This window comes from Sciurus vulgaris (genome assembly GCF_902686455.1).
Source record: "Sciurus vulgaris genome assembly, chromosome: 15".
NCBI lineage: Eukaryota > Metazoa > Chordata > Mammalia > Rodentia > Sciuridae > Sciurus > Sciurus vulgaris.
In genome coordinates, this window is record NC_136476.1 from 11,682,016 (window position 1) to 11,702,067 (window position 20,052).

The 20,052-nt window shown below is 40.4% G+C and overlaps 1 protein-coding gene across 4 annotated transcripts in view; it reads right to left on the minus strand.

Moving 5' to 3' along the window:
- Positions 1 to 20,052, minus strand: part of PCSK5 (proprotein convertase subtilisin/kexin type 5) — a 437,767-nt gene that overhangs the window by 40,460 nt on the left and 377,255 nt on the right. The window contains exons 25-30 of one of the 4 annotated variants that reach the window (XM_079112090.1): positions 16,872 to 16,914; positions 13,602 to 13,738; positions 12,312 to 12,512; positions 7,279 to 7,356; positions 4,350 to 4,433; positions 2,447 to 2,642 (exon numbers count right to left, since the gene is read on the minus strand). In XM_079112090.1, coding sequence (XP_078968216.1) covers positions 2,447 to 2,642; positions 4,350 to 4,433; positions 7,279 to 7,356; positions 12,312 to 12,512; positions 13,602 to 13,738; positions 16,872 to 16,914 — 739 coding nt within the window. Of the gene's footprint in view, positions 1 to 2,446; positions 2,643 to 4,349; positions 4,434 to 7,278; positions 7,360 to 12,311; positions 12,513 to 13,601; positions 13,739 to 16,871; positions 16,915 to 20,052 lie in introns of all 4 variants that reach the window. The other 3 variants (XM_079112091.1, XM_079112089.1, XM_079112092.1) reach the window with 3 other exon arrangements.

The window sequence follows — 20,052 nt, forward strand, 5'->3', positions numbered from 1 at the left end:
CATAAATAAATAAAAAAGAAGGTCTTGTACAGTACAATAAGATTTGTCTTAGTAAACTTGTATTCGTGTTTTCTATTAATAGTGATATTCATTGTGACATATTTATACATGCACATAATTTACATAACTTGATCAGTTTCATTCCCCAGTACCTCCCACACTAAGATATTTTAAAAGGAAGACAGAGAAAGAAGAGAAAGAGAGGCTATATCAACAGACCTTTTATTACAGTATATTATTATAATTATCCTATTTTATTATTAGTTATTGTTGCTAGTCTTTTACTGTGTCTAATTTATAAATTAAACTTAGTCATGGGTATATATGTGTGTTTGTATGTGTAGGGGAAAACAGTGCAGTTATATGTAGGGCTCAGTGCTACCCACAGTTTCAGACACTGAGGAGTCTTGGAATATATGCCCATGGGTAAGCTGGGGACAGTGACTATAATTCCATCTCTTTGTCAGAGATTGGTCCAGGAAGGTGTGAATGATGTCTTCTGACTAATGAGATTGGGAAGCGAGGTTTTAGGAAGTTTTCTTCTTTTTTTTTGGTGCGGGTACTGGGGATTGAAGTACAAGGAGTACTTGACCACAGAGCCACATCCCCAAGCCCTACTTTGTATTTTATTTAGAGACAGGGTCTCACGAAGTCCCTTAGTGCCTCGCTTTTGCTGAGACTGACTTTGAACTTGCCATCCTCCTTTCTCGGCCTCCCAAGCTTCTGGGATTACAGGCCTGTGCCACTGCACCTGGGGTTTCTTTCCTCTCTAAGAAGACAAACAAGGAAGAACATCCCCTTTTCTGCTTTGGGTTGCCTCTGGGTGGATTGCTGATTTGAAGAGCTGAGGCCAATGAGTTGAACTCAGGAGAGGAACAAGCCAGAAAGGACACACTAAGAAGGTACTAGAGCAAAATGGAAAGACCTTTGGTTTCTGATGACCTTTTTTGGTCCCTGAAATAAGGCATATGGGATTTCCTAACTTGCCATAGGAGGTAACAGAGCCTGCCACTGTCTCAGTCATCTTGCTTGGCATTTGTTACTCACTGAAGAAAGTTTCCTGATGTACTTTCCATTTGCTACTCACTTCCCTTTTAGGTAAATCCTGGAGGTGGTTGCTAGTAAGACTAAAGGAATTATAAACCAGGAGACAGAGGAAGCTATGGGAATCAACAAAAGTAACAAAGTATTATTATTTATTTAGTATTGTAATTCATAACTCATCTATTTTTTTTTTTTTTAAGTACTAGGGATTGAATCCAGGGGTGTTCAACCACTGAGCTACATACCCAGCCCTCTATATTTACTTTTTTTTAATTTTGAGACTGGTTCTTGCTAAATGGCTAAGGGTTTCATTAAGTTGCCCAGGCTGGTTTCATACTTGAGATTCCCTGTCTTAGCCTCCCGAGTTGCTGGGGTAATAGGTGTGTGCCACTGTGCCAGGCTCTAGTTCAACTACTTTAAAATTTAAAAGAGATTTGTGTAAGAGCGTTGTTACTTTTTTGAGGAAGGGAAAAAAACTGATGACATTTAATCATTTATACAAGGTGGGAAAAGATCAGTTATGCACAAGATAGGGATGTTTTGGTCAATGGTGGGTCTTGTATATGACAGCATATGCCAGAGTCTGCATGTGTGGTAGGCTCTACTATCTAGGTTTGTGTGAGTGCATGGTAGCGTCTGCACAGCAATGAAATCACCTAATCATGCATTACCCCAACATACTCCCATTGTTATGTAATGCATGATACATAACTATTTTTTTAAGTTCATTTTTATTGTAAACAAATGGGATACATCTTGTTTCTCTGTTTGTACATGAAGTAGAGGCATACCGTTTTTGTAATCATACATTTACCTAGGGTAATAGTTTTTGATTCATTCTGTTTTTTTTTTCTTTCCCCCACCCCTCCCGCTCCTCTTAAACCTCTATACAGTCCCTCCTTCCTCCATTCTTGCCCCCCTCCCACCTCCCAAGCAACAATAGGTGTTGGCGAGGATGTGGGGAAAAAGGTACCCTCATACATTGCTGGTGGGGTTGCAAATTAGTGCAGCCACTCTGGAAAGCAGTATGGAGATTCCTCAGAAAGCTTGGAATGGAACCACCATTTGACCCAGCTATCCCACTCCTTGGCCTATACCCAAAGGACTTAAAATCAGCATACTACAGAGATACAGCCACATCAATGTTCATAGCTGCCCAATTCACATAACTGTATTTTGAAAAAGTAAAAATACATGCACAAAATATTTACGGGGAGAAGGGAGCATCTGGCTTTCCATGAGTTTCAGTGCTATGGTCGACAGTGATGTCAGTCAAGGAAGGCCATTAATGTGGGTGTTCTCACCAGGTAGAAGGAGAGCTCTTTGGTGAATCCGAAGGAACTTACCCTAAGGATTTGTGGAGAATGACACAATCAGGAAGGAAAAGAAGAGGAAAACTTACTCTGGGCAGCTGGAATAGCATCTGCCTTCGTGGAGGAAGAGAGGGCGGTCCGGCTGAGACTGGCACTTTTTGCAAAGATCAGCTCCGGAGCAAGAGGCACAGTCCTCTGTACAGTTCTCACAGCTGCCACTCTTGACTGAGGGCCATGTGCCTTGGGGACAGGAGGAAACACAGGACTGCGCCAACAGATAGGCACCTAGGAATCCCAGGAAGAAGGCAGAGAAAAGTGATCATGTGTCTGTCCTCTCAGCACACACATCCTGCTGAGAACTGATACCCAAGAGGCTTTTCTTAATCTTTCCAAAGCCTAACTACTTGGAACACTTATTTCAAGTTTTCCAAAATATTTAGTGATGCTAAATCCTCTAAGAGGAGTTAAATCTTCAGGAAAAAAAAAAAAAATTAACTGCAGGAGGCTTTTGCCATTGTTTCTTTTACTTTCCTCTGACATTAGAGGTCACTGCAGGGCTTCCCTCTGCCCAACTGATCAGTCTCGCTGACATTTTTGGCTCTCTTCCAGGTGTAAGGCAACCTCACTTGCACAGTTGGATGGGGCCTTCTCGTCTGCCTCCCCCATTCCATCCTGCAGGGACACTAACATAGCAGCAGCTCTTCCAACCATTTCCCCTTTTAATGGATGATCCATCTATTTATTTATGTTTAACTGAAAAATAAAACCAGATATTATTATTTAAAAAGCCAATTTAAAAATCACTCTCAGTTCCAAAATTCCAAGAAATATCTTTCGGTTTTTGGATGCACACTTTCATATTTTATGTGGTTGTAATTCTGGCACATTTATTATTTTAACTTCTGCATTATATCTCACTACCATAGTCCCCTCTTAACCACATTTTCCCTATCCACAGCCTCAGTTACTCCAAGCTAACTGAGGTCCAAAATATTAAATGGAAAATTCCAGAAGTAAAACATTAATAAGTTTAAATAACTTTTATTGCAGCATACTGTTATAATTTCTCAATTTTATTATTAGTTACTGTTTTTAACCCTTGCAGTGTCTGATTTATAAAATAAATTTTATTATAGGAATGTACATATATGAAAAAAAACATGGTATATACAGGGTTCAGCACTATTCACAGTTCTAGGTGCCTACTGGGAGTCTTGGAACATATTCCCTGAGGATAAGTAGAGATTTCTGTATTAACATTGCCATTCCAACATGGCCTTCAAAAGGATGCTTTAATGGGGGTATAACATTCTTTATGTTAATGTACAATGTAAATAAATTATCCTTCTAATTCAGAAATGTTATTTATAATGTTTTTATGGAGAGTGAAGTTGATAATTTGTTGAGCTGGTATGTTGATGCCCATATTCTTCCCTCCCCCATCACTAAATTTATTATCATTAATGAAGAAGAGGTGCAGGCATTTTTCCCCCACTGTACTGGGGATTGAACCCACGGGTACTCTATGACTGAGCTACATCATCAGTCCCCCTTTTTTTTTTCCATCATGAGACAGGGTCTTGCTATGTTGATCAGCTGGCCTTGAACTTTATGATCCTCCTGCTTCAGCCTCCCTAATCACTGGGATTACAGGTATTTGCCACCATGTCCAGCTAGATAAAGCATTTTAAGAGGAAGGGAACCTCTACAAAGACCGAGTACCCATAGACATTAGCAAATTCTGTGGGGCCAAGTCAGCCAATAACTTCATTGTACTTTGGGATTAAGAAACATTTCCCCCCCTTTGAAAACCAGTTTTGATGATTGGTCAATATTTGGGACCCTGTGTGTCTCCACAGTAGCCATGGGGATGGGAACCTGGGATGGGACTAGATCAAAGTCCTACAAACCTCTGTACACAAAGAAGACAACATAAATGAGTAACAGTGAATTGGCTTGGCCACTACCACTCCTGCCACACTCCACACTAACCTTTTGGACATGAAGTGCACAGAGTTGCAGATCCATTGCAGGTTTTACAAGAAGAGTGACAAGGTTCATATTGTCTCAAAACATCTGTATGGGAAAGAAACAAGTCAGACTTCTCCTTTGAACAGGCTCATAGTGTTGTAGTGTTAGAAAAAACCTCATGGGGAACCTTGTTTCCCTTCCAGCCCAAAATAAATTCTTTGATTTTGCATTAGCTAATTGTTGGCCCCTGTCAAGTGCCATTATATAGACTTTCAACTTTTTTTCTCTTCCTCCTTCATTGGCAACTGATTATGGAGACTTCCTTTGCAAACTTGCTGTGACAGAGAATGTAGGGTCTTACAGGATCCTACGTTATTAGGGGGATATTTGAACAAACACATGCTATTTCTTTCATATGTTGAAAATCTGGGGGAGTGTTTGCCTGTGTGTATGCACTCATGAGAAAGCCTGCAAATCTAAGGTAATCACTTCTCCCAAGAGTCTTGATTGACCCCATCTGCACTCCAGGGTGATCACTGTGAATTCCTTGTGTCTCTCATGGAAAAGTATGTTTTTCTTTTCTTTTCTGTTTTTTTGGTTGTTCTTTGAAAAACAAATTTCATTATTGGTCAATATTTGGGTCCTTGTGTTATTCAAAGTAGCCACTGTGGAATGCAGTCTAAATTTATCTCACCTTAAGTTAGTCCCAAATTTTTATTAAATAGCAAAATAATCCACCTGCCCACGTGTTTTCTTGCTGGTCAGATTTTCAGCAGTCCATCGGAGGTTGACACACCATTAACTTCGCAAACACTCCAGGTGTCCTGCTTTCCCTCCTAGAGCATTCAATGGGCAGGCTCTTCCAGGAAGTCACCTCAGCAACTCCATGGGACAATTTCAAAGACACCCAGAGCAGCCTCACTGACATCATTCAATCAATACATGCTGAGATCTTGACTAAAGCTCAGGAATCAGTCTAACTCACCCAGGGGAAAGTTCGAAGAAAGAAGTTCTAGGTGACCTGCATGACCCCGACCCTCAGCCAAGTGTTGGCATCTTACCATTCCCCTGTACCACCTCCTCCTCACTTCCTTCCTTCCTCTCAGTTCCCTTCCTCTCTTCCCGGGAGTCAGTCTGGTATGGCTCTAGTCACACCTGCCTTCAGATCCCAGCTGTGCTGCTTGTGGTAGGTAACCATGGATACAGTAATTAAATTCTCAGAGTCCTACTTTCCATGTCTCTAAAATGAGAGAAGATGGCGCCTTCCTTATAGGAGTGTTGTAAAAGCTGAATGAGACGGTGTGTGTGAAGCACTTAACACAGTGGCTCGTAATGATAGGTCCATGGACTTCCTTTCCTCCCTCCCAGTTTTTGCTGTCCCACTCTGTTTCTGAAGCTTGTTTTATTTCCCTCTCCTTTTTCTCTGGTTTCATACCAAGAGTGGCACCAGAAGGAGTGGCTTGGTGTCTAGGATGGTTAAAAAGCTGCTAGACCTCACTGAAGAGGACATCAGGTCCCACATATGGATATAGATGTAGATATGGATATAGATAGATGTAGATCTAACTATAGATAGATATGAAGATGTAGATGTAGACATACATGTGCATATACATATGTAATATATACACACACATATACTATATACACATACATTACACATACATATACACATACACACATACATATATGTGGAAATGATTGCCCAGGCTGACATACAGAGTGGCAGATTTTTTTCCTTAGTTTGGACAGACAACTTGCCCTGATTTTCCAATATATTCCAATGTATGGTGTGCACCCCACACCCCCAGGAAGGATCTGCTAAAAGTTTAATTAACCTTCTGCAGAGTCACATTTGCCATGGGACTGTCACAAAAGAGATCCACACGGCTCTCAACAGGACCAGTTCTGTCCCTGAAGGTTTTTTCACCAGACAATATCACTTAGCTTTATAAGAGAAGCCAGCAGAAAAATCAGTCAAGAGTGTCTGAGACATGTTGTTTAATGAACAAGAGCCCAGTGATACTTGTCAGATGGGGAGCAACCTGAAAATCTTCACTGTCATATATCCAGGTCCTGGGCTGATTTTTTTTTTTTGGTGTTCTCATTTTTACGCTAAAATGTTGCATTTTGAAAAGATATGAAGTTCGAAATTTTCCTATTTGTGTAAAATTTAGTGCATATCCACACATACACTTATAATTACATATATTCACATTCTGGCAATTTGACATTTTACTGCATGAAGTTGGTTTGGAATTCTGTAGTGTTCCCATGTGCCCACCAGAGGGGACTCTGAACAAGCAGTTCACAGCAATTAGGCAGCAAAATCATTCCCAGCTAGAGTTATCATAAAAGATTGGTGACTTAATCTCAACAATTTTGACCTTGATCATATTATCCCTTTTTATCCCACTCCAGAAATTCGAGATTGGATAAGACTTAACAAAGGAAAAAAGAATTCTCTTTGACCCAAAAGTATAGTGTTCATCCTTCAGAAATGACTATAGCTAAACCATACAAAGACAAGGGTTCTTTTCTTTTCTTTTCTTTTCTTTTTTTTTTTTTATTAAAAAAGCTATAGTCACATGGTTTGAGAGAGAGGAAAACCATGTCTGTGAAATCTCACTCCCAATCCCTTCTGCAACATTTTAAATACCAACAGTATCTATTCTCACTGCTGTTCACCTTGCCTCTCTTTCTTTAAACTTATTATATTTTAGAGAGTATTCTTTGTTGGTACAAAATAGCCTCCTGTTCTTCCTGATATCTCCATAGCAATCCCCTCTATGGATGTATCTGGGTTTTCCAGTATTTGCTATCTTGGTCCCTTTCTCTCTCAGAACTTCTGCATCCCCACTGTCCCTGGCCTCCCAGCTTCTTGGGTTGGTTTCTACTGGGCAGAGGCTGTCTCTGTGATGGTGATTGCTCCTCCCTATTTCCCTGTTACCTCTTTTGATTTGAACCTTCCACCTTCGTCGCTGTTGCAGCAGGCTCTTCACCAAAGATGGGTTTGCAGTGGGCACAGCTTCTTTTAAAAAAATAAAGTGCTTTTTAATGTAAAAATAAAGTGCTTTAAAAATAATAAAGAAGATAGAATTCACCTATAACCCCATCACCCAGAAATTTCTGCTGTGTATATTTTGGTGCTTATATTTCCCTTCTTTATATGGAATATGTGAGTATAATTACAGACATGTCTAGCTGTGTAATGATTTACATCTTCTGTGTATTTAATACTGACACTATGCATTGCATTCAACTTTATAAATTCTATAGGCATTTCCTCATGTCATTTAAAATTCTTTTAAACATCGTTTTAGGGAGCTTGAATATTTATTTGTATGAACCATCATTCATTTTCTTTGCTACATTTTTAGGTTGGTGCCTCATCTTTTCGTTGTTGCTGTGGTTATCTTCAATAAAGCTGCTATGAACATCATATAGGCAACTTGGTCATTATTTGCTGCCTTCTTTCTGTGACTACTGTCCCTAGAACTGTATTATTCTTTAGCGCCCCCCCCAATCACTTTCTTTTATGAGCTAAGTGATGTTGCTTTGAAAGTGAACTAGTGCTTCAAGCGTTAGGGTATAGACTAACTTTTAAAATGTCATGTACATTCTGGAAGATTTATATATATATTCTATCCTTTAATTCTTAAAATGACTGTGTAAAGAGGTTTCATGCTCTCATTTTATAGATGAGGAAACTGAGACTCAGAGAGAATGAATAACTTGCTTAAGTCATACTGCTAGGAAATAACAGAGCCAGGATTTGAATTCAGATCTGCCTAACTCTGAAGTTGTTATTTTGCTGCTGGAGATTGAACCCAGGGCTTTGGCATGCTAGGCAAGCACTCTACAAATAACCTATATCCCCAGAGCCAAGTTCTGCCTAACTATACAGTCCACCTCACTAGATAGGTTTTTCAATAATTAATTTAAATATTAAAGTAGTTTGAGAGAGGCCAAAGCAATGGTGTACTGGGTAAATAGCTCTCTAGAAAACAATAAACTTGGTTTATTTCATTGCCAATTTCTGTGGTGTAAATACTCCCACCACACTAATTTCAAGATGTCAATGGATTAACAATATACTTGCAAAATTCCTGGATGTCTAATGATCGGCATAAGTCAATACAAGTGATTCCTTTGTACCAATGGGCCACATGTTCAATTACTAAACAGTGACATGTGTTTTCTGCATGCAGTACTCTGGTTGCTTAACTGAAATTGCTGTTCTCCTTTCTAAGTTAAGTGAGGCACTACATGGATGCATAAGGTCTTTCTAAAATCATATTTCTATGGCTTCTAAAAGTGTGCTAAGATTCAGTTGCTATAATATAATACATTGCTCCAGGATTGATCTTGATTTTTCCCACCCACCATGTGTCCTTGGGCTTTCAGCTTTTGTGACTGACTCTGGAATTCCAGTATTTCCCCAAGCTTAGGAATTAAGATCAAAAGACAGGTTAGTGATAAATTGTTAGGATGTGGTCAAAGATAAAAAGTTAATTCACCATGTCTGTACTTTGTAGATTAGACTCTCATTCGAATATGTAATTAGAGCCTGCTACAACATGGTTTTCATCAATGATGGAAGTAGGTGGGTTGGGGAATTTTTAGGAATTAGTCCTAAGATTTCCCAGCATTGTGGGGAGTAGCGGGGGGGACCACTTAAGAAAATCCAAATGCTTTAACAGTAACAGAGGGATGGCTTCAGGAAACCAGCCAAGACCACTGACTTCTTTCAAAGCCAGGGGTCTGCTGCACTTGACCATTTTTACCAGCTCCAGCCTTGTGTGATGCCTAAGCCACTGCTGAGGCCATTCATGGCCTGTTTAAGACAGGTTTTATTCCTGCCATTTAGGGACAATGGACTAAGAAATCTTCATAATATATTAATGAGTGGGGCAGAGGATCTGGGGATGATCTATGGGTGTGCAGTGACCTTGATGGCTTGTAGAGATGGAGCAGCCATCTTTGGAGATTCCTTGGTCTTGGCTGGAGGACTTGCCAGTCACCGTCCCACACATGGAGCATCTTCATGCTTGAACTAGGTTCCAAAGTCTCCCCATTATTTTGTACCTGACAAGGAGTAATGACTCTCTCTGCACTGCCTGTCTCATTCTGGTTAGCTGTGATATTAACAAAGAAGTTCAGGAAACTCCAGTTGGATTTTTATTTCTGGGTATTTTCCCAGCACACAGTGACCTGTGCTCATGGAATAGGTTGTGATCTTTGGATGTGAACATGATCTTATTGTTTCCACCGGGGAGCAGCGTGGGAGAAGGAATGGACTGGTTTGTGCCACCTTATTTTTCCTATCTGAATCTAAACAAATATATTTAAACAAAAACTAACAAAAATCTTGTTGGTACCACCTAGGCAGCTCCATTCTCTCACAAACACTCTGAAATTTGCCTGGGCTTCCTCTAAATTGACCCAGAATGACTGCAATCTGCTTTCCATCATCTGAAAGGTGTGGCTAATTAGTGCTTGCTCTCTGGAAGCCTCTACTCTCCTGTTACACTCTTGCCTTGTTTTTAAGGAGAAGACAGCAGGAGAAAGATGTAGACATTGGCTCAAATACTCCCAAGGCTTTATGGAATGCGTTTCCCATTTACTATCCATTTCAATGCTTAAACTGTGCTGGGGAAGCTGAGCTGTGGTCTTACCTTGCTTAGTGAGTAATTTTTTTTTTTCTCTTTGTTAATGCTCTGCATGTCTCATTTCACAGATCATAGAAATGGAAAAGTGCAGCTATGTCATTGACTTTATTGCTTTTGTCCAGCCATGAGAAACATTCTCATCTGCTTCCCGAATCCCTTATTAGTGTGAAACCCCCAAAAGGAATAAATCCTTCCTCTCTTCAAAAACATTACATTGTGATGGCAGAAAAAGTAGAGTGGTGGGTGTGGTGCTTTGACAAAGGGGAACAATCAAAGTCTGATTTTTACTTGCAAAATGCGTAGTCCAGTTGAAGAGACGTGTAATCATTTGGGGAATCAAGTCCACTCTGACTCTTGGCTCCCCGGACCTTTTCATCATCGGGACGCCAGATAAAATACAGATGTTCTTAGCGAGAAACACAGCACCAGACTATTTCCCTCTTGGCTTGCGCGGCCTCTTAAATGCCTGAATGCCAGACAAACTCGTTCTCAGCATTTTGGTTCAGCTATAATTCACGGAAGATACCCCAATCTGGATTGAATGAGTTTCTTCCAACTCTGTTTCTGAAATCGGCCCCGTGTGCTCTGTGGCCTTTGGCTGCTGGGTTTGGGATAGTCTCTTCCTTTAAGTCACATGTGCAAAACTGTCATAGCAGACAGCAGCCACCGACAGGCTCCCTCTGAAACCAGCATGAGACCTCTCTCTTGCCCCCTCTGAAGCTTCATCCTATGCGGCCTCCTTCAGCTGCCATTGCCTTTGCGCTGTGGCTCTCCCTCACCAGATCCTCGCCCCCAGATCAAAGAGAGAGCACCTCTTGTTTTCACCAGTATTGCTTCATAGAATGTGAGTCTGATTTTTTCCAGTAGGAAGATAATTTTGTTTTTGTTTTTTAACCACCTTGGACACAGGTCTCTGAAAGCTTGTAATTGTCTATAATGGAGGCACAAATGTAAGGAGGCCAATTCTGAAGACTCAGGGAGGAATAAAGAGTGGCAAATCTTTGGTATTAGAGTCCAAGCTCCCACGTTCTTTTTCTTCCCTGTGTCCCCATGCACCCCGCTTTCCCCACCCACAACTGGGGAGGGTAACATTTAAAAGTTGAGTACCAATGATGGCAGGTTCTTTTTCTTGTTTGTTTTTTGATTCCCACACCCCACCCCATACTGGGGATTGAACCCAGGGGCACTCTACCGCTGAGCTATATCCCCAGCCCTTTTTATTTGTTAAATTTTAAATTTTTGGGATAGGTCCTCACTAACTTGCCCAGGCTGGCCTCAAACTAGAAAATCTTCCTGCCTTAGGAATTACAGGCCTGTGTCACCAGGCTGGGCTTGTCCTGACAGGTCCCATTCCCTCCCCTCCCCTCCCCTTTCCTCCTTCCCTCTTTTCTTTTTCTTCTCCTTCTCCTTCTCCTCCTCCTTCTTCTCCTCTTCCTTCCCCTTCTCCTCCTCCTCCTCCCCCCTCACTTCCTCTCTCTCTCTTTCTTTTTTTCCAGCTGGGGTTTCACTATGTCGCCCAGGCTGGCCTCAACTCCTGAACTTAAGTGACACTCCTGTCTGCCTCCTGAGTAGCTAGGACTATAGCTGCATGCCAATAAGCCCAGTTGATTAATGACAGATTTTAATTCCTACGGCAAGATCATCTGTTTTAGTCTAAGTTCCAATATGTAGGCTCTAACTGGCAAAGTCTACCCAGAGAGTGAAGGCTTCCTTTAGCAAGATGTCAAGATATGTGTGAAAGAAGCTACTCTGAATTTTTTTTTTTTTTTTTTTCTTACAATTGCTGAAGATCACACCCAGGGATTGTACCTGCTAGACAAGTGCTCTACCATGGAACCACACCTCCAACCCTTATTCTGAAAAGCTGAGAAAATGGTCATTTCCCCACGTGGCTCTCTTCACATGTTCTTGGGTCTTCTTTTTTTTTTTTTTTATTGTAAACAAATGGGATACATGTTGTTTCTCTATTTGTACATGGAGTCAAGGCATACCATTTGTGTAATCATAAATTTACATAGGGTAATGTTGTTTGATTCATTCTGTCTTCTTTAAGCAGGTAGAAATTCTTTAGACCAGACCGATCATAAATTGCACCTTGGGCTCCCCCTGCCGGCCAAACGCCAACCGCCGTTTCCTACCCTCTCCCATTGCAAGCCACCTGAGACCTGGGAGGGAACCGGCTCCAGTTTCACACCACACTAATTTCTCTGCACAGTCTTCCTCTCTTGGAGAACTGAGAAATAGGGGCTAAACAGGGAGGGGGACAGCGTAGGTGACTAGGCTGCTACGATCTCTCTTGGGAGGCACATACCCTTCCAGAACTTGCCTTCCACCTGGGTGTGGGCGGGCCAGAAGCAAGAGCCATGCAGCAGCAGCTGTCCTTCTCTGCAGCGGCTGCATTCGTCATAGCCAAGGCCGGTGCAGGCTTCACAGGATGGGTGGCAGGGCTCGCATTCTCCCGTTCCTTGGTCACCATAGAAGCCAGGACCACATTCCCTCACACAGCTGCCACCTTCATAAGAACATGGGAGGACATATGAAGCCGGGTGCTGGCTGGTCTAGCTGGAAGCACTAGGTGAGGCCAAGTTCTAAAGGGACTCAAGGGAGTCTCAGGAACATTTTTGTTGTTGTTGTTTAAATGTGGTACCGGGATCGAACTCAGGGAAATTTTACCACTTGAGCCATATCCCCAGTCCTTTTTTATATTTTATTTAGAGATGAGATCTCGCTCCATTGCTTAGGGCCTCACTAAGTTGCTGAGACTGACTGATTTGAACTTGTGATTCTCCTGCCTCAGCCTCCCAAGCTGCTGGATTTGCAGGCTTATGCCACCATGATCGGCTTAGGGACATTTTTTTTTTTTTTTTAATTGCACTTGATTTAAAAGAAACTAAGGTGGCTTTAGCACATTTCAACCAAATAATGTATTTCAATAATCCAACACTATCTAAGTCCTTTTGCAACTGAGAATTTAAACTGGCCATTAGCTTAAAGGGTTAGGATCTTTGAATAAACACCATAACATATAAGAGACCTTGAAAAACTACAAATAACATGAAACTCTGTTGAGATAACCGTTGAAGTTCCTTGTGGACTGTGTGCCTCACTCTCTGTCCCCAAATATTTGAAAACACTGGGCTATTCATTCTTTAGTTGAAAGACTAACTATACATTTCCATCAAGTCAATGAATTGAATGACACCTAAGGTAAGGTTCAAGACTTATTTGGTTCAGGAATTTATAATATGGATTAAGACTCAAGAAAAGCATCATGGTTCTGAATATTCCAGGTGACTTCATTTCCAAAACATTCATCTTCCGGTCCCCTCTCCCCTTTCCTCTTTACCTTTTCCGCCAACTCACTCGTTTCCATCAGCTTGGAGAGTTGAGATGAATTAGTGAAATATGAACTATGCTTTAGAAATAAATGCAAAAGGAAGTAATTCTGATTAATGTTTGTTTTCACATTGAATTAAAATTCCTTTTGGACCAGAGGCACCAGCACATGAGGACTCTGAAACCCCGTCACAGGGGTACTCCTATTGCACTGCCTGGGTGGAGCTGCAGAACTCTCTTTGTACCATGCCATTTTTTGACTTACCCAAGAGAAAGAAGCCCTCTTCACACCAGTAACACTCATTTTGGTCACAGTTGCCACAGTTAGTATTGCACGCTTTGCATTCCAATTCTTCACTGTAGGTCTTCTCAGGACAGGTTTTATAACAATGGTGTTCAAACCTAGGGGAAGAGGATGTAGTTTCTTCCATGACATGTGTTGATATTTTTTTCCTAACTGTCATAATTTAATCTCCCCATAACTTTCTATGCAACATTTTTTTTCAGTGTCTCAAATAAGCATTTTGTTTTATGCAGCATTTTTAACAGGAGTAGATAATTGGATTTCAGGGGAGGAAACTTCTTCTTGGTCTGACCTGCCCTGTCAAACTAATTCACTACCTATTTCTGAACTTGTGGGGGCTTTGTCTGGGCATCTGAGAAGAGACTGAGGAGAAGGCAAGGGGATGCTTATTTATGGAGTACTGGTTATGTTCAAGTATTAAGTCATTTGATTGTTGCAAAAATCCCATATGGTAGATACTACTTATCTTTAATTTCTAGATAAGGGATCTAGAAGTTCTTGAAGTTCAAGATCTGCTGCTCAAATTCTAGTGTGAGTTGGAACCAGGATTTTAACCAAAGTCTGTGTGAACAGATAGCTTATATGATTTGTCACACAGCGGCTGGCACATAAAAGGCCTGAGACAGCTCAGTGTTAAGTTCAAGTAGTTTAGCAGAATGTCTGTAACTAGATTATAATAACAGTGAAGTGCCTTATCTTGTATACCCATATGCACACAAATATGCACTTGTATATACATATAACATATGTGTGTATATATACCTATATGAATTATTACATATATTATTTTATTATTCTCATTATGCAGTAAAATGTTGTACTTCACACTCCACTGAATTGTAGAAGGAATTTGAAGGAAGAGTGGAATGAAGTTGACTTTTATTCTTTGGTGAAATCAGAGCATCAATAAGACAACAGGGGAAGCCTTTGCATTTCTTTTTTAAAACATTTTTTGGAGGTATGTATTTTTTTATGTTTAGATTCAAGATATTTTATTAACAGCTACTACAAACAGAAAGATAGCTCAGTTAGATTATGAAGTATAAAATCGACATATAAAAATCAGTAGTTTACATATATTCAAATCTTTTGGAAGATTTAATGGAAGAAAAGAGTTAAGCCTTTGCATTTCTTCCTTAACCATTTCTATTGTACAGCATCTCCTTAGTTTTATTCAAAAGTACTAAATATTCCTAAAGTTTACAAATGTGTGTTTCTTGAAATGAATAGCTTGTGTTTTATCTTGGTGATATTAGAGCATGTTATTTCAGTGCATTTCTTTCTCCAAGTGATTTATGAACCATATTCTTTAGTGAATCAGTAAGGCTGACAAGGCTGGGTCTCAGATTTCACAGATAACACTTTGGGTTGGACAGGTGACAGGTGCAGGTGAGAGGAGATGTATTCAGGTATCAAAATGCAGAAGTAGCCAGGGTAGTGTGAGATTGGAGCGATACAGAGTGGTAAGAAAGACTGAGAATTCCTTGGTCACTCACTAGTATATATATATATATATATATATATATATATATATATATATAGTAGTATATATATATATATAGAGTACATAATATATAATTACATATATATTTTGTATATATATTATATATATTGGTTAAAGTCTGAGCTCTCCTCCAGTTCTTCAAAGTACATTTTTTGCCCCCCACCATGTGACCTCACCAGGGAACACTTGCATTTCTGCCATTCATTCTGCTTGGGGATCCTGTGGGAAGCCATATGCTGCATAAATGTCAACTATGAACATACTGACAATTTACATTCTTCTCATTAAATGTCATCTGGTCTATTCTATAATAGTCAAACCTGGGGCCTCTTCTGCACCCCTCCTTCCCTGTTTAAATGAAACAATAATTTAAATCAGTGGGTCAGAGGTGCAGAGATGTAGAGACACAGTTAATGTAGTGAGTAAGTCATTCTGGAAACGTTAGATGAAAACCACAACACTAAGTATAGGTTAGGTATCCCTAATCCAAAAATCTAAAAGGCAAAACAGGCCCAGATTCATAGCTTCTGGAGCATGGAAGAAAATTTCACAGCATAAAACTTTGTTCATGTACAAAATTATTAAATATAATATGTAAAATTACCTTCAGGCTATGTGTACAAGGTGTATATGAAACATAATGAATTCTGTGTTTAGATTTAATATATAATTATGTATATACAGTATTCCAAAATCTGGAAAATAATCTGAAATCTGAAACTCTCTGGTTCCAATAATTTTAGTGAAAGGACACTTAGTAATGAGAGTTAACAGATCTTTTGAAAATGTGTTTTAGACTGTTGGGTTTCCCTTTTCTTCTCCTTATCTTTGCTCCTTGTTGCCATCTCTCCACCTCCCCATCTACAACTACAGTTGAAATCCCTAGAATATGGGGAACCAATAGGCAATGGGATGACAGAAGAAAGATGACCAAAGCTGAGATGACCTGATAGGGACCTGCCACTAATTTGGGTGCAATGTGAGGTGACCCAGCACCTCCCTAAGCTTCCCTTCTTCTCAGAGATAATCACTGATCCGGTGTCCCTGACAATCTTTATGAAGGATGCAGAGAAAAAAATGGATATGAGAGTTTATATAGCACAGAACTCCTCCAGTGAGTTCTCCCTCTTCCATCTTGCTCTTTTTCTCATTTTTAATTCCAGGATAGCCAACAGTGCCTGCTGGAAAGGAGACTTCATATAGGAAAGGAGGTGACATAGAAACATACTGTCTTTGATTTTGTAGGTTTTGATTAAAGAACATAGAGGTTGATGGTCATCTGTGTCTCATTTAAGCAAGTGTTCTGTGTCTCTCAGTACACATGAGATGATTAAGAGCTGAGGCAGAACCTGGTTTCCCCTGGAGCATCCAACTCCAGTTAGGGACAAGGTCTCCATGCAGATGTTTGGAAACAGCCTCATTGGGGTTGGTACATGCTTAAGGTCTGTCCATAAACAGCAAGGTCTGAATCTTGGTAACCCATGGTGAGATTCCTAGACACCAGTGTCAGGCTGGATGATTTCCAGAAAAAGAAGGCCTCCTTTCGAGGCAAGAAAACAGCTGGGCTCTTATTGCTAAATCCAAGAATTGCTCATTAATAGCCCACAGGACAGAGTTGCTTCAGGCTGCAGGCCTCTGTGCTTTAATCACTGGATTTAGGATTAAAGTCAGTAATGCTTAAAGTGCAGAAAAGTTAGTGTCAGGAAAAAAAAGAAGGCCAGACTTACATGTAATACCCTGCAGCACATGAGGAACAGGTTCCTGGATCATCTGGAAAAAAATTACAATAGTGAAAAATTATCATCAACAACATGTTTGTTATTTGGAAAAATGAATTTTGGAAATGTGGCTTGAGTCAAATAATCTTCTGGTATGGTTTTATGAACAGTATTGTCCAGAAATGAATTTTGAACAGATTACACCATTTCTACTGAGTAACAAGAATTACACTAGGAATTAGCTCTATCAAAGTAATAAAATAAGAGTTATAAAAAATTCTTGGCCTGACTTTCAAGGAGGAATAGGTCCAAGCTACTGGGTCTTCAAATTAAGAACCTTGGGCCATGGGGCTGGGAGTATAGCTCAGTGGTAGACTTCTTGCCTAGCATGTGTGAGTCCCTGAGTTTTTTCCTCCACCACTGAATAAAAAAACAAAAGCAAAAACAATAAAACCTCTATGGCCCCTTTTGGGGGTAACAGCATCAGTCATATTTACACCAAAATCCAAATAGGAACTCTAAGCTTCTGATCCAGAGCTGTGGGTTTCCCATGAATTTCCCCAAATGCCTGCCAATAGGAGGGAGTGTCATTTGAGAAGGTCCTTTGAAATCAGGACAGTTATTTTTCCCAATACAAGCATTCACTTTGTGTTCTGCACTTGACAACCCTCTAAAGAAACTGTCCTGTTCTCATTAAGTGTAATGACTCAATGTGTCCCTGTTGGCTTGGAGAAGAGTTCACTCTTGCAGCTTTCAGGGGACTTAAAGAAAGAGACAGGATTTTGAGAATCACCATCTCTATCTGTCTTCCCATCCCCAACATTGCCACTCTCAGATTTGATTATTAAGAAAATTCTATCACTTTCTCTGGCCCCCTGTTATTGTAACAGAGTTACCTCTGGCTGTTTTTTTTTTTTTTTTTTTTTCCTGTGATCTGATCTCACCCTAGTCCTGCTCTTCCCATTGTAACAGGAGATGAACAACAACTGCTTCTTAAACCATTCCTCTTGGTATGTGGAGATGTCACATCACATTTAACTTCAATAAAACTAAGTCTTTGGAACTTCACACACACTCTCTAATCTTGTCCTGGTTATATTCTGGTTTTCTCAAATCCTGCCTTTTTTGGGGATAGAGAGTGGCTCAGTCTTTAGTCACACACTCATTTTGGATCTACCTAGGAATGCTGCAAGACTTCATTACTGCATACTGAATATAAGGTGACTCAGGCCTCATGCCGGAAGTTACGGTGGGAACATTGCTAGGAGAGGTGCTGCCACTTTAAGCAGAGACCCTCAGAACCTTCGGGAAGTAGCCTGGTGATGGAAAGGGGACTGGCCTAGGAACTGGGCACCTGTTTCTAGTTTGAAGTTCTAACTCAGACTTAACTGCCTTATGTGCTTGCTTAAATGCCACTCTACTTCCTGGGTCCCAGTTTCTGCAGGCATAAAACAGCTTATTGGACAAGAAGGTTGTTAAGTCTCTCTGACAGTCACAGATTCGTAAATCCAATCTAACAGGAGTTAGGAAACTTTGACCCACCCTGGGACCAAGTTCAGTTTTGGATGTTCATTTATGAAGTATGATGTATGAATGCTTTCATGCTATGCATCAGAACTGGGTGGTTGCAACAAAGACCTAAAATATCTTCTATTTGCTACTTTATATAAAAGCTTGCTGACTTTGTCATGCTAATGTGTCAGGTGACACAGGTGCAAATAAAGTTGAGTAAACAAGTGGTCCCAGAGCTCCTTTTAGGGAGAGAACCACCTATAGTTAGGAAAATACCTTGTTAAGTTACTTGGGGTAGAAGTTTAGTTGGAAGGGTTGAATGAGAGCCAAGACAACCAAGGAGATACAAAGGCTCTTCAGCAGGAAGCCATGATTTTTGCTCTTGGGAAGAAAATGTTTTTTAATATCTGGGTCAACATCGTTCATAATAAGGTGACTAAAATAGGACGGTGAAATGAACCAAAACCCAGGGTAATTAAGTAGAACCAAGAGGCTGAAGGTGCTTGTGAGAAAGAAAAGCTCCCTGACATTCTTAGAAATCCTGGGAGGGCATTATGTTCTGCCATCTGTGGATTGGTGATGTGAATCCATTTTAAGGGTGTACAGAGGTTCTAATGAACACCAGATTTCAACAGGGCTGGTTTATTTCCCACTGAGTCTATTTTTGCATCTATATTCTTTTTAGTTCTCCTAAGTAACTTGCTGCTGCTCCGCTTGCATTTGGGCAGCTTACTTTTCTCTTTTCTCTGCCTGTCCCTGATGAACATATTCGGCTCTGACAATTTTGTTAATTTGGCAAGGGCTGGGGAAATTCTAATCCTGTTCTCTAATGTTCTGGTCATCCCTCCCATCTAGGAACTTAATGAGCTTGCTCTCTGCTCCTTAAAGCAGGTCACTGATGAAAATGTTAAACAGAACCAAGACTCAGAAATGTGCATACCAATGTAATCTTGAGTTCAGGGACTTTTCCAGCCCAGTTGCACAGTGAATTTGGTACCTTAACAACAGTTCGCATACATGAATTATGCATAGGAGAGGAGCTGCTGTGTCTTCTAACAGCTTACGGATGCCCATTAGCTTTTCTCATTATTACCCGTTGTTCTAAAGAATGAGAATTATTAAAAAAAAAAAATTTTTTTCCACCCCAGAAGATCTACAAGTCAGACATAAGCTAAATGGATTTAGCTTGACCACTGAGAGGCAGCTGTTACGGGATTAAGGAAGACGGTAACAATCTCAAACCTAGAAGTTGACTCTAAGTCAACATGGCATATGGATGGTAAGGAGAGGGACTTAAGAAAGACAGATATTCCTGGCTTCTAGTATGTGTGAGGGGGCGGGGAGTGAAAGTTTGTATAGCATACAAACAAGCTATATTTGTTTACTATCTTGGAAGGTGTTATCCAAAGTCAGATGTTTAAGTAGCTCTGCTTTTTGATCTTGTTGAATCTTGGAGTTGAGAGAGCATGTTTTGATCAGTCGGAAATCAGAGAGCCTCACACATTCGGAAAAAAAGCCTTCAGGAACATTTGTTGGTTTGCAGCTGCCACATGTCTGCCAAGAAGGACATGTAAGCAGATGCCTTTCAAGAGCGGGGTACAGTCCTCTTTTCTTGGGAAAACTCATTTCTATAGTGTATTTTTTATGAGACAGGGGCGAGTGGGCAGGACTGCAGTTT